The 25939-nt window shown below is 45.5% G+C and overlaps 1 protein-coding gene across 5 annotated transcripts in view; it reads left to right on the top strand.

The window, feature by feature from the left end:
• The window catches only part of FHOD3 (formin homology 2 domain containing 3), a 501308-nt gene that overhangs the window by 308262 nt on the left and 167107 nt on the right, over window positions 1-25939 (top strand). For all 5 annotated transcript variants that reach the window (XM_060283165.2, XM_030876573.2, XM_030876572.2 and 2 more), the window contains exons 9-10: window positions 4142-4285; window positions 15486-15724. In XM_060283165.2, coding sequence (XP_060139148.1) covers window positions 4142-4285; window positions 15486-15724 — 383 coding nt within the window. The remainder of the gene's footprint in view (window positions 1-4141; window positions 4286-15485; window positions 15725-25939) is intronic.

Here is a 25939-nt window from a genome sequence, read left to right as displayed (position 1 = left end):
TAACGATCCCAGCAGCAGCCGCATGGCGTGGGCATCCTGCTGCCAATCACTGGCAAGGACCCAGCACGTGTCACACTCTCCTTGGCACCATAAGGCATCTAACGTCCAGGAATTCCTCACTTTCTCTTCTGACAGTTCCGTCTCATCTTTTGTTCTGGGCCAGGGGAAGTCCAGGAAGGTCCTGAGGACATGATTCTAAGTGTCATCCTTTCCTCAAAAAGGTCAGCAGGCCGCTGGCACCCACACTGGGTTTGTTTTCTGTTGTTGAACTTTAGTCACGTTTATCGTTCCAGTGAGTAACATCTTCTGAGATCCCAAACATCATAACACATTGAAATGCTAATATGGGTCTGGAAAAAATTCAGACTCTGAAATGTGGGAAATTATACTGCTTTTCTAACTTTTCTTTCAGCAAGATGGAAGCTGGCCTAATAACATGGAATTCAAAACATTAACATTTTTATGACAAAACAAGGGTATGAAATTCTAGCCTGCTCATGGTTCTGAAACTGAAGTCTGCTCCCCTTGTTAAACAGGGAGATTAATGAGGGGTTCCAGGATCCAGACTAACGCCCCCCTGAACTCTCCCCACACCCCCAAACCATGTCTTCAGAAGATCTGAGGGAGCGTCAGAAACGAACCGTTTCTCACCGTGCAAGCTGAAATTGCATGGTGCCCTGTCCTGATCCAGCTGCAATCTCCTAGGTGGGAATCCCCGCTTTGGGGGCTCAGATATTGACCACCTTGTAGAATCAGATGAAGCAGGTGGGGGGCGGGGGATGAGTTACAAGAGCCATTACCATGGGGCTGGCTTGGAGCGTTCAGGGAAGGTGACCCCAGGGAGCCCTGGGGAGGGAAGCTGCTCTAGCGGAGCCAGCGGGTGAGTTACCTGATGGGATTCACACTGAGCATTTGTTTTTAGATTCGATTATATTGTTTTTTTTAATTACCATATAGTAAAATTGACTTTTTTCTCTTGGTATTTAGCTGTGTAAGTTTTAACACATATATAGTTATGGATAACCTTCACAATTAGCATATAGAACGGCTCCATCTCCCCTCAAATCTCGCTCACGTTATCCTTTTATAAAGACGTCCTGATCACCTGTTCATGCCCCTGGCAACCACTGATTTATTCTCTATCACTATAGTTCTATTATTTAAAAAATGGGAATCATACAGAATGTGACCCTTCGAGGCTGGCTTCTCTCACTCAGCACAGCGCCTTAGAGATTCATCTATGTTACTACGCGTATTAATAGTTTGCTTCTTTCTGCTGCTGTCTAGTGTGCCATTGTATAATATAAATATGCCTCCAATTTTTATCTCTTCATCCACTGAAGGAGATTTGGGTGCTCACAGCTTTTGGCTTTCACAGATGCTGCTGCTATGAACACTTGTGTACAGGCTTTCACCATACTGGTTTTACCCCACGAGAAAGATTTGATGGGATCAGTGAAAACCCAGGGACTGGAAAATAAAATGTCCTTTAGGACAGAGATTTCTCCCTCTGAGAGAGGCTGTAAAGATTTACTTGTCACAAACCCTGGCAAGACAAGGTCTAAGAGAAACCAGGAAGGGGGTCCTGAGTGTCGTCTGAGAGTGAAGGCGTCAAGAGACAGTTGCTCATAGACGTTTCTGGAGTAGCTGCCTCCTTTGCCAGAAATAGGCACCTTAGCAGTGATTGTCAGGGTAGAAATGGGAGTTCAGGGCCCAGGAGGGGTGGGAGTGTGGCAGGCAGCATTTGCTGAACATGTCAGAGAATCAGCTGAAAAGAGGTGAGTGTGTTTCTGGGCTGCACAGTCCCCTCCCCGTGCAGGCGGAGAACGAAGCTGTCTTTGACAAGATCAAGTGCATTCAGGGTGGTATGGCCATGGACTAGAGAAGCTGTCTTTGATCGTGGTGGAAGGCCAGCTCCCCTGCAGCCACCCATGAGAGGTGGTGGGACGTGGGTGTGGCTCAAGCCCACATTTTCACCGTGGAAATAACAGATGTCCTCTCAGTCAATACCCTCAGATCTGGGCCTCTTATTAAGCGAGGGCTCTCTGATCTGTTTGGTTCTACAGACCTAATTATTTAATAGAAATCTCCCCACCAACCCATCATGGTTGGGCTTGCTAAGGCAATGGGGACTAGGTCCAGGAATTTAACCTCCTAGAAACTTCTGAGAGAAGGAACCTCAGTTGACTCTCAGCAGGGAAAAAAGGGAAGGAGAAAGGAGGGGAACGGGGAGGTGAGGAGACTGCCAGAGGCCCCTCTCTGTGCCCATCCTACCCCCCACCCCCAACCCCACACTGCGGTGTAGAAAGTTTTGAATCTAGCCCTGAATGTCTACTCACCTGTGATTGGCAGGTCAGCGGTCAGTCAGGGCACCTCCAATCATTAGCCCTGCCCTGGCGTTTGTATCACCATTTCCCTCTCCTCATCTTTTAACAAGTTCTGGAGTTTTCACTAAAACCAAAAGGTGGACTTGTTCTCATAAGAGGGTTCTTTGGACAGGTGTGTACTTTTTAAGTTAACTCAGTGGACTGCTATCTGCTAACGCAGCAGTGACTGCCTTGCCCGGCATCTGCAGACCCCTATGTGTGCTTCCACACTTGGCCACTTAGGTGTGAGCACCTGTTTATTTATTACAGCTGCTGACTGGTTCACAGCCTCCTGTTCTGTTTCCTTGCTGGGGCCCCTGATGGATTAAGCTGTCGCATCCCAGTTCTTTTTCTTCAGTGACTGGTCTCAACAGCAGTGAGTTGTATCCTGTTTGTTCAGCATAGAAGGGAAACAGCCGTTATTTGGGTTATGAGTAGAGACATTCTTTCCAATATTAATAGCCCCAAAATAGAAGTGTTAAAAGAAGTTGGTGCTGTGAGATGATCCTTAAGAAAGTACTGGTCTTTTTTCTTGCAAGGCAAGTCACCATGTTTAGAGTATTTTTGAAATGCAATAATAATGAAATAAATAGGGAGTCGAGACCTTGAAATTTCAGGCCAGAGTAGTTTGTGTAGATGGCACAGGTGTGTGAGGAAAGGAGACCGGAATAGCAGGTCTGAGCGCAGGGTTTTATTAGTTATTATTTAGTAACTTCCTGTTACCTCAGGCGAATCCTTCCCTCCCCTGATTTCATCTCCCTCGTTTATAAGATAAGGGACTTTGAGTAAATCACCTCAAGGGTCCTTCCGGTTCTAAGCAGAGGCCTGATCTGAGCTATCATCCTTCTTTTAAGAGAAGCAGAACTCACAGAGAAGTCAGCTTTTCCTTTCTTGGGTTATCTTTTTGTCTCTTGGTTGCCGCTTTGAAATTTCTCATGTTTTCCTAAATGTCTTAGACCAAGGGGAAGGCCTGCCGAACTGAAAGAAAAGGGAGTCATTCAGTTGTCATCACTCCAGCTGTTGGTAGATCAATCTTAACGGGAGTTTTTCTGATCACTGGGTATGTTAGTTTTCAATTGCCGTGGAACACATTACCACAAATTGAGCAGCTTGAAACATCCCAGGCTTATCTCCTCACAGTTTCTGTGGGGCAGGGTCCAGGTACCACCTCTCTGGGTCCTCTGCTCACAAGAGTCTCAGAGGGTGGCAGTCAGGGTGTCACCCAGGGCTGGTGTCTCGTCTGAAGCTTGGGGCCCCCTTCCGAGCTTCTGTGGTTGTGAGCAGAGCTCACTTCCTTGCAGCTGTGGGACTCATGGCGGTTTGCTGCTGCTTCTGGGACAACAGGACAATCTCTCTTCTAGTCTCTGTGCTCAGAAAAGGCCTAAACCCACTTTTAAATGGCTCACGTGATTAGGTCAGGACCACCCGGCTACTCTCCCCTTTGATTAACTCAGAATCAACTGATTTGGGACCTTAATGACATCTGTAGAATGCTTTCACCTTTGCCATATAATGTCACCTGATCATGATCATGGGAGTGTCCTCCCTACCCTCAAGGGGAGGGAATTGTATAGCACCTGTATCCCAGGGGGCGGGATCCTGGGGTTCATTCTGCTTACCACACTGGAGAAGCTTTTTCTCAAATGAACTTAGCATCTGTTTGCTTTGCCCCACATTGTTATACTCGTGGCCACTGGCTACCATGCAAAAAATGCCCTGAGAGCCTTGTGACCGTCCCCTAAGACATGTCTGTGTCCTGTTCTTTCTGCATCCAGACCTTGTCAGGATTGCCAGACCAAGACACCTTCTACGATGTGGTGGACTGCCTGGAGGAGCTGGGCATTGCAGCTGTGTCCCAGCGGCACTTGACCAAGAAAGGGACTGACCTGGACTTAGTGGAGCAGTTGAACATCTATGAGGTAACAGGATATGTGTATGCCTTTTGTAGGGCCTCATACAGCCTGGACAAACGTCAAAGGCTGAGGGAGACATACTCTAGACCAGTGGCTCTGAGTGTGATGTGGCAGCATCTGCAACACCTTGGAACTGCCAAAACGCAGGCTCTCAGGCTCCGCCCCAGACCTGCTGAGTCAGAAACTCCAAGGGTGGGCCCAGATTGATTAATTGCTATTTTATTTTAAAGAACATTCATTCCGAATGAGGGGTGGTGGGGAAGGAGGCACATAGATCGTGTTTCTTATCCTCGGATAGGGGTGGAACTTTCGGCAGGGCTCTATATAATTTGTAGGGTCCAGTGCAAAATGAAAATGCGGGGAAAAAGTGCTATTAAAGATACTAAACTTTTCACTTTCTTCTGCTTTCTCTCTCACCTTGTCATGGTGGGTTTTTTTAATTTGCTAAAAGTATGTACGCATTGAAGACTATTTGGAAAATACCAAAAAGTGTAAGAGAAAGAAACCGCCCATGATTTTATTACTAACCATGGTTAACATTTTGGTCTGTTTTTCTAGTCTTTTGTAAATGCATAGACTATGAACTCCGGAGATAATAGTGTGTATACAGTGTTGTGTCCTGAATCTTTATTAGTAAATATTTTGGAACCATTTACTTTTGTCATTGACTCGTCTTCAAGAATTTCATTTTATTAGGAACATAATAGCCTGTCTGTCTGCAAGAACCTTAATACATATAACCAGTCCCCGTTTTCTCAGATTTAGATTGCTTCCAAGTTTTTGAAAATGATAAATGCTGTTATAATGAACAGCTTTATTCATAAATTTGTGTGCACAGCTAGAGTCCTAGGAGGGATATTTCCCAGCTGAATGGCTCCATTGTGATCTTCACTGGGTAGAAGTGGAGAAACTGACATGTAACTCATTACTTCCTTAAAGTTACTGTCATAATAAATGACAAGCTGAGGAACAGAACAGAATTATCTTTGTATGATCTTAGGAAAAAATCAGTGGAAACTGAGCCAGAGAGATCTGCTGTCAGAGCATAAAGCTTCCCACAGCTGGCCAGCTCTTTTGCCCCTGCTCTGGGCATCTTCTCCTCTAATGAAGCCTCACTTACCCAGTAATCTGCTCACACTTTCATGTTTTATTATCAGTGGGTGGTGGAGGAGTATGTTCTCATGGCTCCTAAGAGACAGGATAAAGTAGGAATTAAGTAAGAATACTAAAGATGGAGAAGGAAGGGACTAAAGACAGTTGGCTCACATCAAGGTAGAAGGACGTTTCCCAGTACATATACCTCCCTTTCTTTACCCCCTTCCCCCTGATCAGAGCTCCAGTCTCTGAGACTCTGCTCAACCAGGGTCTTATATTATCATAGCTTTGGATTCTGTGTGGTCAGTGTATATCAGAAGATAGCATAATGCAGGTGAATTTCCTACTAGTGAACCAACTGGGAGAGCATTTTGAAAAGTAGCCTGGATACCTCCCCCAGAAGACTACTTCTGGTTTCAGGGCATACTTTCTCTCCAGTCTACCTGACTCTCAAGCTACCTCCCCATCTTCCTCTTTCCATTCATGCCAAACGTTTTAAAAGATGTCCTGTGTTCACAGTCTTCCTTTGGTCAAATGGCATTTGCTTAATTTTTTTTTTTTTTTTTTGGCGGTACGCGGGCATCTCACCACTGTGGCCTCTCCCGTTGCGGAGCACAGGCTCCAGACGCTCAGGCCCAGCGGCCATGGCCCACGGGCACAGCCGCTCCGCGGCGTGTGGGATCCTCCCGGACCAGGGCACAAACCCGTGTACCCTGCATCGGCAGGTGGACCCCCAACCACTGCGCCACCAGGGAAGCCCCATTTGCTTAATATTTTAACATTAAGAACATATCATTCACAAATGTAGATTATATGTTTCACTCAAAGAACAACAAAACAAACACCCATTGTGACAGTTAACTTTATATGTCAGCTTGACTGGGCCACGGGGTGCCCAGATATTTGATCAAACATTATTCTGTGTCTGTATAGGTATTTCTGGATGAAATTAACATTCACATTGGTAGACTGAGTAGTGAAGATTGCCCTCCTCCATGTGGGTGGGCCTCATTCAATCTACTGAAGGCCTGAATAGAACAAAAGGCTGAGCAAGAGAGAATTCACTCTCTGCTGATGGTAATGAGCTGGACATAGTTTGCCTCTTACCTTTGACCTCTGGCTAGAACTAACACCATTGGCTCCCTTGGTTCCCAGGCATTTGGACCACAGATCTTGGTACTTCTCAGCTGCCATAATCATGTCAGCCAACTCCTTACACTAAATCTCCATGTATATCCTATTTGCTCTGTTTCTTTGGAGAGCCCTCATGCACTCCTGTATTTAAGAAGCAGAATATTACCAGTAACTCGGAAGTGTCCTTGATGGTCCTTCCTGGTGTCATCCAACTGATTTCCAGCACTGTTCTCTTTTTTTTTTTTTTAAATAATTTTGTCTGAAAATAACTTATTCTGTGAGCTAACACAAAGGATCAGATTATCAAATAAGAGTTGACAGATCTGAGATCTTGCTACCTATAACAGAGCTATACTAATCTATCTAGGCTAATAATTTCCAGAATGCAGAGGTGCAGAGACCTGTGACTCCCAGGTCTTTTATTCGTATATCAGACATGTGCTGTCTGACCCAGAACAATAGATGAGGTCTCCAAGTGTGGTTCACGCGTCACCTCGCCCAGTGAGTAATTTGCTTCATAACTATGAAGGCTCTCTACTACATAGTCCAGAGAGTCATGGCGTATAAATCCATAAATTCTGTGTTTATTTAGTGTAGGTGATCCTTAGCCAATCCTACCCTGCTAATTAAGGGCATTCCAGAAACAAGCACTCTCATTTTAGCAAATATCATCAGGCTGTTTGTTAGATAGTCTAGTTATTAGCATATTTACAAAAGATTAGATGGGGTCATTGTCTTCTTTCTTTCCGCAGAAGCATCACTACTACGAAAGGAGTGGAGGGATCACAGCCCAGCTGTTTTAACTCCTTCCTCCCAGTCTGTATCCCTAAACAACATATTAATTTTGTCTTTTTATAAATGGAACCATACCTTTGGTGTCCTCCTACAGTTTCTCTTTTTGCTTATTGTTTTTGAGACCTACCCATGTTGTTATGTGAAGTTCTGGTTTGTTCACTTTCACTGCTGATGAATATATCCCAATTTATTTATCTGCTCTTCTCTTGATGGATGTCGGCTGGTTACAGTTTTGTTGCCATGACAATGCTACCATGACCATTCTTTTCTGCGTGTGTGTGCGCGCGCGTGCCCAATACTCTTTATGTTTACATATCAATTCTATACTCGCTTTGTAAAAATATTTAGAAGTTTTTCTTCTTTCTCTCTGCCCTTGTCTCTGGTCTTTGATTATTTGATAGAATTCCCTTGGGAAATTGGGTGGACCTGTGATGATGATGATGATGATGGGGCAGAGGAGGAGTGTGTGTGTTTGTGTGTGTGTGTGTTGGAGGCAAGAGATCGTTGGTAACTATGTTTTTTCTATGGGTATTGGTCTATTTAGACTTCCTATCTTTATGTAGATCAGTTTTTCTGAATCATATTTTCCTAGGAAATTATCCACTTTATCTGGATTTTTAAACTGATTACTAAAGAGATACATAAATAGTCTCTTAGGAATGTTTTTAATTTCCTCTTGTTCAGAAGTTATTTTCCTTTGTTAATTTTTGTGTTTGCAATTTCTCCCTTTTTTTCCTCTGGGTTAACTAGTGGTTTGTCTGTTTTGTCGTTGTTGTTAATTTTGACTTATGTATGATTTTCAGTGCTCTTCTGTTTTGTGACCCAAAACGTTTTTATCTCTATAATTTCCTTCTTTAATTTTCTTTCAGTTTACTTTGTTGTTCTGTTTTTAGATTTTTAAGTTGTTTATTTACTTTATTTCCTTTTATCCTTTAACCATCCTCGCATTCCTGGACTGTAGCCCACTTGGTCATGATGTGTTCTTTTGTAAAGTGTGCTGTTGGAATTCTGTTTGATACTAATTTATTTAGGATTTTTACGCGAATAGTCATAAGTAAGATTGGCCTCCCTCTCAGCCTCCCCCCTCTTGCTTTCTTCCTTTTCTGTATGCCGTCCCTAGTAGCTTGGGCATCACTGTTATGCTAGCATCATAAAAAGATGACGCTGGTGGTCATGAAACCACTTTTGTATGATGCTCCTGTAGAATGCACTCCCGGCGACTATGTCTATGGATGTCTCCAGGGTACCTCTCTGATTGTTCCTCCTCGATGTCCTCCCATGGATCTTTCTTCTCTGTCTCTTCCCTTTCAGTGTTGGGGTTTCCTTATCAAACCTCCTCCTCTCTCAGTACATGCAGCCTGCACTATGATTCACCCAGTGAATTCAGCAGCTTTGGAGGCTGGTGGCTGATACCTTGACCCTGAGCTTCCTGCCAAGACTCCTGGCTGCCTGACCCTCTGCCTGCTTGTCTTTTTGTATTACGTTCATTCATTCATTGAGGGTATGTCACATACTCTGCTAGGGCTGAAAATACAGAGCTAGAAGATCTGTCCCTGCCCCAAGCAACTTTCATTCTGTGGTCTAAGACAAGCAGGTGGCTGGTTCCCCCAGCAGCTAAATGTGATGGCACAAGAAGGGACATGGAACATGCCAGAGGAGCTCAGATTATGTCAGTCACAGCCACCTGGAGGCTGCATGTGACATGTATCCAGCCCTAACGAAACCTTTTATTTTTCTCCCATGACAAAAACAAAAATCCCACACAATCTGTTTATTTCTCCATGTCCACAAAGAGCACAGTCTCCCAAGTTACAAACCCGGAGCTGTCCTGGACTCCCTCCTCTCTCCTCTGTCCCCATGCTCGACAGTCTGATTGCTGAAGACTGTGATTTCTTCTCCATTCCCCTAGCTCAGGCCCTCATCATTTCTTGCCTGGATTATTGCAATATCTTCTCATTCTTTTGTTCCTCTATGAATCCATTCATCCAGTAGAACTTTACTGAGCACGTACTATGTGCCAGGCATTATTCTAGGCCCCAGGACACAGCAGCAAACTAGACAGACAAGGCCAGTGTCCTGAGGGGATACACATTTTCATGGGGTGCAGACAGTGATCAAAGTACGTGAGTAAGCTGAGGATCCAAGATTGCTGGCGTGTCTATGAAGAAAAGAGACAGGATGAGGTAGAGGTGAGACACTGAGGCAGGGGGAGGAAGGCCCATCTGAGGTGGTGGCCTAAAGAAGGACAGTGACAGAGGGGAGAGTAGTGGAGGAGCTCAGGTTTGGCAGGTGTGAAGGGTTGAAAGGAGGTGTGATGACGGGCAGGGCCTGGAGAGGTTGGCACCTGCAAAGTGGCATCCCCTGGAGGCTTCTCTGCTTATTCCCTCTTCCTAACTCCCTGCAACTGAAAACAAGGGATCCTCCTAGAAGTCAGATCTGACTACGCCATTCCTCTATTGAAGAAAATAAACAGGAGTGAAGAATGAATGAAAAACCTTAAAACCTTTTTCACAGCCCGTGGGATGAAGCCCAAACTCTTTGAGTTGGTACGAGAGCTAACACCGTCTGTGGCCTTCGTGCTTCTGTGGCCTGTCTCGGGTCATTCCTAAGATGTCTCTGAAGTTTCAGCCACACTCAACTTCTTCTGTTTCTTGAACGTGAAAGGCAGGTCATCAGGGAGCTTCCCTTTATCCATTCTCCTTGCTTTGCCTGGAGTGCTCTTCCTTCCCATTCTCAGGTTGGCAAACTCCTCCTCCTCCTGTAGGAGTCATCTCAGATATCCCCTCGTCCGCAAGGCCTCCCTGACAAGGTAAAAGGAGTTCCTGCTACTTGTCGCCTGCACTTTGTTTATAACCCAGGAAGGAGCACTTGTCTGTGTCCACACCTCAGACTGAACAGTCCTCAGGTCGCACTTGTCTATCTGTTTGCCTTTGTCATCTGTCTCATTCCTCTCTAACCCCTTCGCCCAGCAGCGCACCTGCCCAGAGTAGAAGTTCAGTGGGCACTTGAATGAAGGTCTCTTTTAAATATCACACATTTTATTAACAGATGCTGGGTTGAAGGAAGGGCATGATTTAATCAGAAATCAGCTACCTTAAAGGGGAGATGCTTTGAGTAATCACTCAAGGTGATTACTGAATGCTTGGAGTACCAGGTAGAGTCAGGATTTTTATTCCTTTCTGAAAATTAATGCAGTTTTAAAAATATTTAGTGCCACAGGACAACTAAGTTCATTATATGCAAGGGCAGCAAGGAGGCCTATAAGCAGTGCCAATATTTTCCTCACAATAGACTATGAATGTTTTCAAGCCATTGTAGAGACCTTGGTTGGGTTTCTAGAATTCTTCTTAATAGTGGAGGATGTCTGGTGACCATATGTCCTGGACTTTCTGGGGAATGCTCAATTCCATGTAATTTAATTCCATTTTAGAAAGGTGATTTAATCCATGTTTAATTAAATTCATTTGAATTTTTATAGCTTTGAATGATTTTTCAAATACATAAATTCACGAATCAAAATAAAAAGTCTTTTGTCAGATTGTGTTCTAGCTTTTGATTCTGAAAATGTGGTCCTAGTAATGGCAAAGGCATCTTAGGGATGAAGACTTTGGGGGTGAGGGGGTGACTGTTACTGTCAGGAATAAATAACTTATAGATCCATTCTCTTAAAATTCTTCCTTTATCATAGGTGATTTTTAAAATGTGTATCAGTTATCTCTTGCTGTATAACAAATATGCCAAAAAGAGTGGTCTTAAAACAACAATTATTGCTCATGATTCTGTGGGTCAGAGATTTGGGCCTGGTTCACCTGAAAGATTCTCAGGGAGCTACAGTTATCTGATGGCTTGACTGGGGCTGAATGGTCTAAGATGGTCTCATTCACCTGGTTTGGCATTTGGTGCTGCTGTTGGCTGGGCCATATGTCTTCAGCGGACTAGCCCGAACTTCTTCACATGTAGCAGCATTTCAGAAGGACAAGTCTCAAAGTGCAAGCACTTTTGAGGCATCTATGTCTTCTGATGTTCCATTGGCCAAAGCAAGTCACATGGAAAATTGTTGACTCATTGTAGGAGAGGGCTACACAAGGATAAGGAAACAGAGAGGCATGATTCCCTGGGAACCTAGTGCTATAATCATCTGCCACAACCTGTCATCAGCATAGTTTCTTTTTGAAATGGTACTAGCACTGGCATCCACTTCACCTAAAAGCTGAATCAAGATGTATAGGTATGAATTAAAAAGAAAATGTGGGATAGCAATTTGGAAAATGATAACATCTGCTGTGTAAAGATGGCTGCCTGTCATGGAGGTTAGTAGTAGTATAACAACGTAAACTCAAAGAAATGTTAATAGATTTTGACCTCCATTAAGAATGGTCAGATTGTTCAATGTTTGATGATACTAAGAAATTATTTTAAGCAGGACAGTGGTATGTGGTTATGGGTTTTAGAAATCCTTATCTTCTAGGGATATATACTGAAATATTAATGGGTGAAATTATATGATCTGGGATTTATCTCCAAAAAATCTGGCTGGGCTTCCCTGGTGGTGCAGTGGTTGAGAGTCCGCCTGCCGATGCAGGGGACGCGGGTTCGTGCCCCGGTCCGGGAAGATCCCACATGCCACGGAGCGGCTGGGCCCGTGAGCCATGGCCGCTGAGCCTGCGCGTCGGGAGCCTGTGCTCCGCAACGGGAGACAGGCCACAACAGTGAGAGGGCCGCGTACCGCAAAAAAAAAAAAAAAAAAAAATCTGGCTGTGGGGTTGGTGGCAGGGAGTAAATGAGGCAAGATTGGCCAGGGTCGATAGTTGTTGAACTGTCATAGGTGATGAGCACAAAAGTCTTTGTATATGCTTGAAAATTTCCACAAAAATTTAAAAAGAATGTTTAGGTCATTCAGTGGCCTCAAAGACTGGTCGAAGTTGTCACAGATGCCACCTTAGTCCGCTCCTCACTGCTTTCTTGATAAGATGGGGTGGGATGTGCAAGCAATCAGTGCTGGAGGAGGAACCTGCTTGCTCCTCATCCTGGTTTTACAGACAGTGTTCTACTTTTTTTTTTTTTTTTTTTTTTTTGCGGTACGTGGGCCTCTCACTGCTGTGGCCTCTCCCGTTGCAGAGCACAGACTCCAGACGTGCAGGCTCAGCGGCCATGGCTCACGGGCCTAGCCGCTCCGCGGCATGTGGGATCCTCCCGGGCCGGGGCACGAACCCGTGTCCCCTGCATCGGCAGGCGGACTCTCAACCACTGCGCCACCAGGGAAGCCCATGTTCTACATTTGACTAAAAGTGTCAGAAGGTATCTGACGAGGGGTCCAGCAAACAAAACACTCCATCATTTGGGTGAGATTAGAGATTGTTCAGGACATAGTTGATCTCACCTTGGGTCCCATGGAGGACACTGAACTTGTAGTTAATTAGATCTGACACCACAGATTCTGAATAAGTCTCTTGATAAGTGCTGTTCTCTCCAGGTGTTTTCCAGTCCTTAGTGGACTTGACTCTAATCCATAGTGCTCCCTAGTATCTGAAGAAAGTGCGTCTCTCTTCCTATCATCAGTGGACACTGGTGATTCTAAAATTCTTCTTGTAAAAACAAAACCAGGAGTGAAGACCAGCCCCAAATTTCGTGTTACAGCATTCCTGACTGCCAAGCTCGAGTTGCCATTGGATCTCCTGGGATTCTGAGCCCCATTTACCCTCCGCCCCCATGCACCCTTTTCTTTGTTTAAGGGGATGGATGTTTTGTTGAGGATCTGAACTTTAGACAGCCCTCATTGACTTCCCTTTTATGGTGTCATTTTGATAATCTTTCAAGACTTTTCATGTAAACTTTCTGATTGTCTCCATCTTCCTTGACAAAAGGCAGTTAAAGTAGATTTCACTTTCTGCACACTCCGTGTACTTCTCTGAAAGGCACTGTGAGTGGAATGCTATTTGATCCTTGCATCTCTGAGGTTAGGCAAGGAATTAGAAATATCTGAACTCTACTTTATCCCCTAATCTTATCATTCCAAATGTGTGCTTAATTAGAAGCAGAATCAATACTTCAGGTCAGAATAAGTTCAAATGGTCTAGAATTTGTACATCTAAAAATGAAGAAAAAATAATTGGCTAGTAATATTTTAAAATACTCTCCTTGGTTAGGTGTATAATCATTCTCAAACTTTCCCCAGAGAATGCCGTTTAAAGTGCTAAAGTTGAGATGATAAAAGTGGTTAACCAAATACATAACTTCTTTCTTAGTTCTTGCAGTTATACCACAGACCACCCTGCGCTGCACCCCCCTCCCCCAGGAAACAGACTTTCCAGTGAGATTTTGTAACAATAGAGCTTTTTCTGAACTCTTATCAATTCTTACCTCAAACCTCCCCAAATTATGTCTGACTTGTAAATTCTAAGGGAACAGAATAGTCAAAATATTATTAAATTGTCTTCATCTATCTGGGAGTTTCTGGCATGTAGATAGAAGAGTTTTCACTAAATCAGTCTCACCCAAAAGCTAGAACTGGAGGAAACTGGAGATGGAGCAGATCAAGGGAGGCTGCACTCCTGAGAAACAGGCCGTGCATCTCAGGTGTCCATCCTCGTGAACAGGATGAGAGTGGCCAGTCTGGCCCTGACTAAGCCAGGCTCACCTTGCTATGTGAACACAGCTGGCATCAATGCTTTGGACAGAGGAGACCACTGATTTTGCAGTAGCCAGGTTTTATGTAGACAGGTGATTGATGTCAAAGCCAAACAGCATGGTTAGCCATCTGGGTCTTTATATTACTTCTCCATTCTCTCAGCTGTCAGGACCACGTTGTGAACTGTGACCAAGAGCACACACAAGGCTGGAAAATATGCACCTTTGGGGTCGGGGGACCATGTGGGTCCTTGGGTGCCAAATCAGAGAGACTGCTGGACTTGCTTTGGCCTGGTCCACCTGGTGTGCGAGGTGGCCTGACCTGCCAGTTCTGTGTGATGGAGGAATTTGTGGGCATCCTAGGCCCCTTCATCCGAGGGCCTATGTTGGGGAAGAATGGTCATATTAATTGAGTACTAGCCACAGGGAAAGCCCTACCCTAGCTGCTTTATATATGTTAGATAAGTTTTCTTAACAAAAACCTGAAAATGCAATCCTCTTAGCCTCATTTGCCGAGAGAGAGGCTCTCAGGCAAGCACTTTGCTGCAGGTCACCCTTGGTCCACTAGTGGCACAGGCAGCCACACAGAGGTCTAGTCAACGATAACTTGTGCTCGTCTGACCGTGTAGTTTTTGAGAAGGTAGGTATAAAAATAATTAAAGAAGCTGGAGATACAGATAGGTGTAACCCATGGTTGAGAAGAGTGAGCTCCAATAGAGAGGAGCGTATGCATAGAGATGGTGGCTGTTAATGCGAGCTGAGACAGCCATGGAGTAGGGTCCAGGATAGAGCAGATTAGGAGAGGGCCGAGCTGGACCTTTGGACACGGTACCACCCAGCTAGGAGCAGGGCTCCTAGTGTAAGTGCTTTTAAGAGGAAACTTTTTTAAAAAACGGAATTCCAGAGGTCCAGTGTATTTCTGGTCTATATTTTTGCGACCGCAAGTACAAGCAGGCTCCTGAGACCAGGCTGCAGAGGGTTCCCTGAGAGCCGCGGTGCGCGGGGATCTAAAGTCAGGCCTCTCAAAAGACCTGCAGGTGAGGCCGTTCGGCTCACCTAGTTTGCGGCTCCCGCCTTTCTCCTTGCTGTGCTCTTCTGAACAGCCTAGCTGGGAAGGCGAGCTCCGAAACTGTCAGGAGCTCCGGGGCTTCCGGCTGCCGCTGGGCGTCAGGAGAGACTCCGCCTCCTGGACCAGGGAAGAGCAAAGGCGGTGGGGGCGGGGCGGTGGGGGCGGGGCGGGACGGGGGGCGCGCACGAGAGAGGTCCTCGGAAAGGGCAGTGCTGGGCCGCAGAGTGAAGAGCCCATCTAATTACAAAATATTTCTCAGGTCTTCTCGTGACATCAGTTGACCTTTTTGTATCCGTTTGGGAAAATCACACAGTGGCGAGCATCTTTTGGTTTGCAGGTGGCGCTTTAGGATGCGTGTGGTTGTGATGACCTTGTGCAGAAGCCGCAGCCACAGGATGGGAAGAGACGGCGTAGAGTGCTCATTGGGGTGGGACTGTGAAAGGCTGTCAGGTCTGAGCTCGCGCTGGGCGCTCTCTGCTTTTCCAGGTGGCACTCAGGCTCGAGGATGGCGACGAGACGGCTGAACCACCCCCCAGCGGGTGCCGGGACCGGAGGAGGGCCAGTGTGTGTTCCGGCACGGGCAGCGAGCACCAGGGCCTGGACCGCAGGCGGAGCCGCAGGCACTCGGTGCAGAACATCAAGAGTCCTCTGTCGCCTCCGTCCAGCCCCTGCTCCCCGTCGGTTCCCGACTTCAAGACCAGTCAAGTGCGAGATCTCCGTGAAAAGTAAGTATTAACCCAGCCGCAGAGAGGGGCGCAAGGATGCCGGAAAGAGGGAGGGAGGCCACAACCCCACCGGTGCCCTTGACCATCCCCGCCTCTCCTGCTCCCTGCCTCTTCTCTACCATTAAACCATCACCCCTAATTCCCCCGGAACTTCCCAGGGGCGAGGTGGCCCTGGTGACATGCGTAGACTTGGTCTTACTAACGCCGTGAACTCATCTTCACCCACTTGTGTTTTCGTATTATTTAGCATCTCAGTTAATATCTGTGTAGAAATGCTGTGCTTTATCAACTAGAAAAGAATCCAAAACACAAAACTTTGGCCTAGAAATAAATGGTATGCCACCACACGAATGCGAGATCGATAGAGTCTGAGGTACTCATGATAATACATGGTTGAGGTTGAGTTACATAGAGCAAATACGTGCTTTCGTATAACTTCAGTAAATACTGATGCCATCATTCATTCAGTCAGTCATGCAGCATACTTTTTTATTAAGTGTCTGTTATAGGCCAGGACTCTTTGAAACCGTGAAGACATATAAATAGAAAAGGTCTGATCTCCATTCCTGTGAACCTCCCATCTGGGCAGGGAGAAGGTAAGAATGAAGACAAGGACATAAAAGGAAATAGATTGACAATCCCATGAGAAATTATGTATGTCCAAAATATAAAATTTGACAAAATCTATAGGAGCTCAGAAGTGGTTCCACAGAACAGAGGTGCAGCAGAAGGATGGCCATGCTGCTCTGGGGCCTGGGTCCAGTTATATCTTCCCAAATGGATGCTCTCAGTTCACTAGGATGGTGGGACTCTGTGGACCAGTCCATGCCAGCCAACTCCACTGAGGCTGACAGATACACTGGTTGCCAGTGCACCTCTTCCTGCTGCTGGCGGAAACCCTGCTCACATCACTTGACTGAAGCATTTTCCCCCCATTATGGAGATCCACCTGGGAGCCAGGTGTAGGTCAGGAGGCTGCTTGGTGTAGAAGAATATAACTCAGAATAAGTGGTGTGACCTTAAGATAGTGAGGTCTGTCACTATCCACATATGTCCCTTCCGCTCTATCCCTAAGGGGACACCCACCCATCCCCACTACTACCAAGAAGTGACTTGAGCAGTCTGGTACTCATGGGATCACTGGAACATGAACCGGTCCAGGCCTTTGGGTGCCCCCTATTACAGAAGGAGAAGGAGGACATCGGTCTGCGAGTGATGTGCAAGGCATGGTCCATGTTGACACCCTTCTCCATCACCTAGCCCTCCATCTACAGGTTTTTCTGTCTCTAAGAGTCTGTGTATAGCAATCTCTATTTTAGTGAAAAGAAGACCAAAACTTCTGAACGGACTGAGGAAAGAGAACCTCTACTATGAACATTGTACTTTGTCATCTAAGATCTTCAAGAAACTCAGGCAGTGCTCAGAGGGCCCTGGAAGCTCTCTGTAGTGCTGCCTCTGGCTAATAGCTTGAGAAATTAACGTGGAGAGAGTTAAGGAAAGTGTACACAGTGGGCTGAAAAATCGGTTTAAAACCACCAAAGAGGCTGAAGGTAGGAGTTAGGAGGCCTTGTTAGCAGCATTTGGTGTTCTTTTGCTCTGTCTGACTTGTGTCATGTTTGTTTCTGTTCTGTTTCTTGTTTTTACACTTTTCAAAGGTCCCTGTGTTGTGAGTTCAGGTGACCACACCTTGTGATACGTTGGCACAGGTAACAGCAGTGGAGTGGACCTTCCTGGGCACAGTTTGGAGCCTCTGGGCTTGGTGGGATCTGGAACAGGAGGCCACAGATGCTCCTCTGAATGTTCCTGCCTCGGTGTTTTCAAATAGGACTGATTTTTCATTTTAATGAAATTATTACTTTAATGTAAATTTCATAGCATTTGTTTAAGAAAACTACACTTTCCAGCTTACCAAGAAAGGTAAAGGTTTTCAGATTGATGACTATGAAGTGGCTTCATCCATGAAGCCTGTCGGAGGGATTTTGCCCTGTGGCCCCAAGATGACACTGTAATTTTGGCAGAAGCGGGAGTAGGATAGAGGGAAAGTGTGACGCTAAGCAAATTGGGAAGCAATCCCTGCATGCATAGCTTAGTCACCTGCTCAGCATCTGTGCCTCAAAATTGTGCTCTATTCCCCGTAGACCTTGAAAGACACAGACGCGTGCCTGACCTAGATTACTCTTCATCTATGCGAACGTTCCGGCCCTGCTTACCGCTAACTTGTAGCAACGTGCCTGCCTACGTCACATATGAAGAATTTTAGGCTGAATTGTATTACTCTGTGTCCCAACTAATGCCAGTACTTCTGAAAAGAAGGTAGAGCTATGTTACAGGTTAGAGATTCATGTTGTCCTAAACTGTATCTGGCGCTCTCCACTCAGGTGGTTCTTCTCTGTCACTTGAATTGGATTCTCATGATGGTCCTCTGTAGGATCCAGGCAGGACAAGCATCATTACCCTCACATTACAGATGAGAAAACAGTCAGGGGCTTGGTGCCTTGTAACGAATCTCAGGACTCGGGAGCTAAGCCCTGGGTTAAACCTGAGTCTTTGGCCTTTGCCGCTCAATGTCCGAATCGTATAGAACCACTTGCCACCCTCCCGTTCCTAAACATAGTCATTGAGTGAGATTTGTACTTCTGACTTTGTAGACAGGGAATTTGTTTGCATACCATGTATGTGTATTTTTATTCAGGTTAATATAAAAATCAAGGAGAGTCGAACAGGAGAAAATCCCCCAGTCTTCTTACAGACTTAGGCCGGCTAGGCTGTGTGCTTTAATAAGGACGAGTAAGCCTCAAAACTCACATTGCTCTTCTGAAGAAATAGAAGTCCACAGTGAGCATTTACCAAATAAGGTGTGAGTTTATCGGTCATCCGCCACCTAAAAATACCTCTTGTGACTATGTGTGCCATAGTGAGTTTCACCTTTGCAATTAAATTTACAGATCTGATTGGAAGAAAAATGTTGGTGCTTTCATTGTTTTACCAAGAAAGTTATTTTTAGCATCTAATCATCAATAGAGCCAGTGTCTCTGCTTTAAATTGTAAGAGTATATACTGTTAGGACTAAAAAGTCTTCAGGGTTGTCAAGCCCAGACCAGAAGCCCTTTCCGTGTACTCAGCCTCGGACATTCTCCTCCCTGAGGCACCCCATCCTATCCTTGGACTTCTTGGCTTGTTAGTAAAGTCACCTGGTCTAAATTTGCTCTATGATGTGGTAGCTCTGTTGGTGCTTAGCCTTTCACTATATGGATAGAATTTCCCTATAATGTTTCCCTATTCATCCTGGTTCTTACCTCTGTCAACACACACTGGGTCTTCTTCCTGCTCTGTATATCCATCTTTCTGACAATGAACTTGGCATGGGACTTAATATAATATATAAAGTTTAATTTCATCCTGTTGAGTTCCACACAACATTCTAACCCGTAGAGGTAATTCTGAACTTCATTTAGTCGTTCATGTCAGCAGTTGTGCCATCCAGCTTTCAGTCATATGTATATTTTAACACACACGGAAGAGTGACCTGGCGGGTAGTGGATGGTGACAACAGCTGGGAAGAAGATGGTACAGACGACTCCCACATTCCTCAAAGTCAAGGGTTGGAAATATTCTCTGTCAAGGGCCAGGTAATAAATATGTTAAGCTTTGCAGCCCAGACAGTCTTTGTTGCAACTGTGGCTGCTTTTGCAGCCATAGAAAACAGGCTAGAGAATGAGTGTGGCTGCCTTCCACTGAGACTTTATTTATGGACACTGAGATTTGAGTTTTACATGTCATGAAATATTCTTTAGATTTTTTTCCCCCAACCATTAAAAAAATGTGAAAATCATTCTTAGCTGACAGACTGTACCAAAGCAGGTGGTGGGCCACATTTGGCCCACAGACTTGCCAACCCATATTCTAAGGGGCTGCGTTTCTTGAGGGAAGTTGAAGGGGAAGTGGTTTCGAGTTGGCAAAGAGGAGAGTATGTGGGTAAGAGAGAAGAACCCGTCACGCCATATGAGAAGTCTGTTAGGGAACAGCATCCTTAAGTCCAGGGTTAGAGCAAGGAATATTCCATGAAGGTGTGGAGGCTGTTTGCTGATGGCTGCTCATGCGTTCCCAGTAGGAGGCTGAGGGGGTTGGAGAGGGTGGAGAAGAGTCAGACTAGGGGGACATACAGAGCCAGGGCGGGGGAGGGCATGTGGCAATGAGCCCAGAAAAGGATGTGCTGCTCAGGGATATAGAGGCAGGCTGGGACCGGTCTCAGTGGCCCCGAAAGGCAGTGGTCTTCAACCGGAAGTGATTTTGTCCCTAGGGGACACTGAGCAATGCCTTGGCACTTTTTGGGTTATCATAGCTGGGGTGGGGAGTGCTGTTGGCATCGGTGGGTGAGTCTAGGGACGCTGCTAAACATTCTACAGTGCAAGGACAGCCTCCCACAATGAGGAATTATCTGTTCTAAAATGTCAACCCTGCCTTAGGGGAAGGCACGTAATTGGTTGTGGTTTTCACCTCCTTGGGACGATGCTGAGGCAGGGAGTCTTTCGACTGCTGGAAGCAGGGTAGCTTTCTTGAACTTTGTGGACCTATCGTAAATGCTCATGTGCGTGGGTCAAAACTGACTTTTTTCCCCAGAGAATATAATTCTTCAATTTGGGGGCTACTGTATAGATAGTACAGTAGAGTCCCTTTTTTGTTGTGTTCTGGTTGTGTTTTAACTCCATTTAGCAAGGTTTTCTACTTCACATTCTCAGGGAATATGCTAAGCCCTCTTTGAGAACCGAAAGTTTGACTAAGTCTCATGATTTTCTCAGTAGCTGAAGTGCCCAGCGTAACCAATTCTAATCAGCTTCACACCTGTCACATTCCAGAAATACTGACGTAGTGGAATGTGACACCAGCATACAACAAAATGGCAAGACAGAAAAATGATGATATGACAGAAGGTGTGGTCTTCTGCAGCCAGGCTCTGGAACCTGGTTGGAGGAAGAGGAACACAGGGGACAAACTCACTAGAGCCACCTCTGTCCACGCAGTGTTCACAGGTGTTTGGGTGGAGTTGAGAACTCAGCTTGAGGAGGAGAGGTGGATGCCCTCCTCTCGACTGATGGTGTCATCAGCTGAGGGTCCAGAAGTGAAAAAGTTAAATTCAAGAATTACGATTTCGTCCATGGAGGTTAGATTAGGGGTAAAAATAAGGAAAAAAGGCTTAATATTTGTTGTACAAAACTACTCATTCTAATACATTGAAAGTAATCAGGAAGTAGACAGACTGACCAGGAGTCAAGGGTTGTGGCCAGGCCTGGAGCTCGCAGTTGGGAAGGACTGGATGCAGTAGCTTGACCTACAGACATGCCTGACCCTCAAGCAGCACAGAGAGGTTGTGGCCTGGCCCCCTTGGTCCTGGAGAAGGGGAGACCAGGAGGGACCATGCCCATGTGGGCTACAGGCCACGGGTACTGATGGGTGGTAGCTAGCCCACCCATGCTGCAGCGAGGAGCCTGGCAGGGTGTGGTGTGGGGACAGACTGTGGACACAAAAGCAGAAACTGTCTGCACACATTCTCACCAGCGTGGAATTTGGAATCACTGCTGTACAGGACGTAGAATGGAGGTGCCTGACTCTGCCACTACTAGCCCTGTACCCATTTAGACATGGCCCCTGGCACAGAGTGAGAACAGAATAAAGAGCAGCTCTTTTACGTTTTCAAATAATGTACTGAGCGCTTAAGTATCTGCCAGGCATTATGCTAAGAACTTTAGTGTACCACGCTTTTCACTGTTACCCTATGAGGTATACGTACTGTTATTATCTCTACGTGACAGGAGGAAAAACTGAGGCACAGAACATTGAAGTAACTTGTCCAGAGTCCCGCAGCTAATCTATGTGGAGTTGGTTTTAGAGTTCAGGTGGTCTGGATCCGGAGTCTCTGTCCTTCACCATTTTATTAAACTACCCTTTTTTCCCCCTGTGATTCTGTAGAAATAAAACAGATATACTGAGTACTTGGCAATTAGTAAGCAATTATCAAATGCGTGTTGCCATTCTTCTATATTATTAGTTCTAGTTTTTTGTCAGTACATTTAAAAAATTACTACAATACATTAAAAATTATTACTTAGTGTTCCATTGTAAGGATATACCATAATACCGTAGTGCCTTCATTCATTTTGCTATGGCTTGATTCCAGTTTTTTTCCTAATACCAAACTTTCTGTAATGAACGCACACACATACGCGCACACACACACACGTTTGTGCACATACATTAACATTCTTTCAGGAGAGATTCTTAGAAGTGAAATCCCCTAGATCATGGGACACTTACATTTTATAATATTGTATTACATATTGGTGTCAACCATATTGCTCTCTAAAAGGCCATATCAACTGGCTGTTCTACCGTAAGCATATGATTGGCCATTTTCCCACACCATCACCAGCACTGGATGTTAAGAATTTTTCAGAAGTTTTATAATGCTGAAAAGTGAAATGTGGTGCTTCAGCATTTTAATTTGCATTTTTCTATTACTACAGAGGTTATTCATCTGCAGCTGCTTCATTGGCTGTGGACATTTCCTTTTCTGAGTATAGTCTGTTTATATCCTTGGCTCATTTGTCTCCTGAAAGGTTTAAGCATTTTAATTGGTGTACAGCCACTCTGTTTTTAATGTGGAAATTTTCAGATACAAAAGTAGAGAGAATGTAGTATTTTTAATACATTATAGATATTAACTTTTGGACAACTATGTCACAAACATTTTCTCCCTATATTTTAACTATCTTTAAATTACTTTATGGCATCTCTTGATATATGCATAAAACATATTGTTATAGTGTGCAATCTGTTAGTCTTTTCCTGTGTGGCTTTTAGGCGCCATGCTCACTCAGGGAAGTGTGTCCTCTTTCTAACTGCGGCCTCTCTGTGTTGTCCTGGGAGAATGCTCTCTATTTTTCCTTCACTCTCTAGGAGGTGAGTAGTAGCGGCAGTGGTGATAGCAGGAACCACATTTGTGGAGCACTTACTTTGTGCCAACTATGGTGCTAAGCAATTTGACATATGTTGTAAATTCCATGAAGCAGGTGGTAGTATTCTCCCTATTTTACAGATGAGGAAACTGAGGCACAGGGAGGTTAAAGAACTTGCACAAGATCTCACAGGTGGTAAGTGGCACAGCTGGGTTTGAACCCACACCAGACAGTCCTAGTCCAGAGCCTGCACTCAGAGCTAAACATCCCTGGAACTAGTCTCTGAATCTATAGAATGTGTTCTGTAGTAACAAGTTTTTCTCTTTTGAGGATGAATTAGTTGAGAATTTGTTGAGAAAGCAAAAAATCATTCAGAGCAAATGTTTATTGGAACTTGGTCATCCCAAGAGCTGTGTTGTTTATAATCACTGTTAGATTTTGATCCTGAAATAATCATACTGGTTTGCTTGTTTTTCTCATAAATTGGCACTGAAGACAGTTCCTAACGAGTTCTGAAAATGTTCAGAGCAATAACTGCAACACCGGAACAGCCTTCCCAGTTAATCATAACTAACCAGCCGTAATCTTGGTGATGGGAGCAGGAAAGAAGGTATAGAGAAGAAAAGTTCATGGTTGAGAGGAAGCCACAGTTAACTATCAATTATCGGAGGCTAAGCTGTCCTCACGTTTTGGGGGATCATACCTGATGTGCACCGGTTAGTGGCCCAGTGGGTGGTGGGCAGAAGAGAGACAAGCCTTGGGGCTGAGCCTCCAGGGTGGGAGCTGGAGGGAGGCAGTTGGAGAGGGTGTGGCTTTGTATTTTCCTGCGGGAGTAGGAAAGGGTATTGGCACCTTTCTACCAGCCCCAGGAACCAGCGGGCAGATGCGAGAGCCTAACTCTGAAACTGTGCAGCGTTGGGGAGACCATTTTCCTGCATTTTGTCAGGAAGGAGGCATATTTGGATGCTTAGTTCCAGGGCCGTGCCTTGCCCTCTGGTCTGTGTCATGCCTTGTCCACAGGGCTTCATTGCCAGGGCTTACGGATTCCACTCCTCCTTTAACTGCAGGATCTGCAGCAGAAATAGCAGAGTAGCCCTAGTTCTGTCTTTCTTGGAAGTAGTTGGCAGTGAACAATCGATTTGCAAGCAAAAAACCTATTATATAAATAGTAGTGTTATGGAGTCCAAGCTCACCACAACAGTCCAATAGATTGAGAGACCAAGTGTTGGGACAGGGAACAATGACTTTCGTTGGAAAGCCAGCAGACCCAGACGATGGTGGACTGGTGTCACAAAGAGCCATGTTACCTGAATTAGAATTCAGATTTCTTTTATACTAAAAGGGGACAGAGTATGACTGGTTGCTGCAAACTTCTTGGAGCCGGCCAGACAGAGGGGATGTGATAATCTTTTGTTCTTGCAGCTGTCCACATAGGTCTGGTCACGATGTTGCTGGAAACCTCCAACAAGACAAACGTCATTCTCTGTTCTGCAACTTTTTATGTCTATGTGTGTGAGAAGTGTTATACCTTTATATAAGTCTGGGAGCAGGGCTTTGAGAATGGGCTACCATGTATATTTCAGGCTATAGACAACATTCTTTTATAAAGGCACAGAACCAGCAAGACTAAGCACAGGCAACAGGGCACAGAGGTTAGAGCTAAAGGACTAGATCCAATACGGAGTCAGGTTTGTATCATTGGTGTTAACCTACAGAATTTACGACTCAGGTGACCTCAGTCCTGGCTCCTGGGGAAGGTTAGGCCAAGTGCAGAACAGGAGTAGCCACAGGTTGTTGAGGGCACAGGCGTGGCCTTTCCAGGTGCAGTTCCCACTTCCTCCCCAGGCTTGGCCTCGGTCTCCTCCGCTGTAAACTCAGGGCGCTGATGCCGCTTTAATAGAGGGGCAGGGGAGTCACGAGAGGCAGCGCAAGTGTGGGGTTAGCTCAGTGTGTTGTAGTCACTCCATGCCCTGGAGCTTTCCCGGATTTTGTGCTATTAAAGAAGGTAATCGTTAAATAAATATGAACGTGAACTGGCGAGAAGATTCTGTGCACTGGCATAACCATGCTAGAGGATTTCCCACAACTAGATTAACGACCACTGGTACCATGAGCGGCAAGTAGCTACTTGGGAAGATTGATCTGACGGTGATGGTTCATTACCAGTGGGATTCACCAGCAAGGGATGTGACCTCCTCAGGTAGGTATGATTAGAATACAGCCAGTGATTCAGATTTACCAGTTAATGTCCCGAAGCCCTTCGTGGTGTCCTGAGTATTGAACAGCAAAGTGAGGATAGGAGGGGAGATGGCTGGGGGGTGGGAGGCTGGGCAGAGGGCTGTGAACTTGGAACTGAGAGCACCTGCTCCAAGAAAGGACGGAGCAAAAGGTATGAGGAAGAGGTCACTTTGCAAAAGCTCCTGATTTCTGGCGTAGGACTTCTGGTTTCTCAGAAGATTCACTGTGATCAGATTGCAGATTTCTTTGGGGGTTTGGACTTTGCTGAATTGAATTTGGGGGGTTTTTCTAGATTCTGAAGAAAACGGCAAAACTTTAAAACTGAACAGGGCTACTGATGAATTTTAAGTGAAGAAGTGAGATCGGGGTTGTATTTCAGCAAGACCCCTGTGGGAACAGCACAGAGAGTGCATGGGAGGAGAGCAGACAGCAAACAGGGAGCCTGGTGGGGCCTGGGCCACAGTCTGGAGAGAGGTGGAAAGGCCCGACAGGCAGTGGCAGGGAGAATGGCAACAGGAGAAGGTGATGAGATACAGGATGGACATCATTTGTGGGATGGTGACTGGACTGTATGGTGAGAAAGAGGAAGGAGTCCGGGGTGATCCCTAGGCAACCACTAACTTATGGTCGTGGGATGGCTCTCAGGCCACTGAGTAAGCTGTGGGCATTTTCAGTTTGAGATATCTGGGTCACAGGTAGAACGTCCCATAGGCAGTTGGATAGGCACCTCTGGAACTCTAAGCTTGGGCTTAGATGCCATAACCCAGGGAAAACAAACCAAGTGAGTAGAGAAGGGAATGGATAAAGTGTAGAATTGTCATGAAATTCTGAAACTGAGAAGTTCACTCACTTCCCAAGTCAATGAACCTTGATATTGGTTGTCTTCAAGTGTGAATGCTTCTCAAGCTAGAGTAGCCTTACTTGGTGTGATGTTGCAGGAAGAGACAGCCCTTTACTGTGGGAGTGGTGAACCCGCTTCAAAGAGAAGGAAAGGTTTTTGTTTCTAGTTACATCTTTGACTTGC

This window comes from Globicephala melas, chromosome 13, assembly GCF_963455315.2.
Source record: "Globicephala melas chromosome 13, mGloMel1.2, whole genome shotgun sequence".
Taxonomy (NCBI): domain Eukaryota; kingdom Metazoa; phylum Chordata; class Mammalia; order Artiodactyla; family Delphinidae; genus Globicephala; species Globicephala melas.
This window is presented reverse-complemented; position numbering and strand designations above follow the sequence as displayed.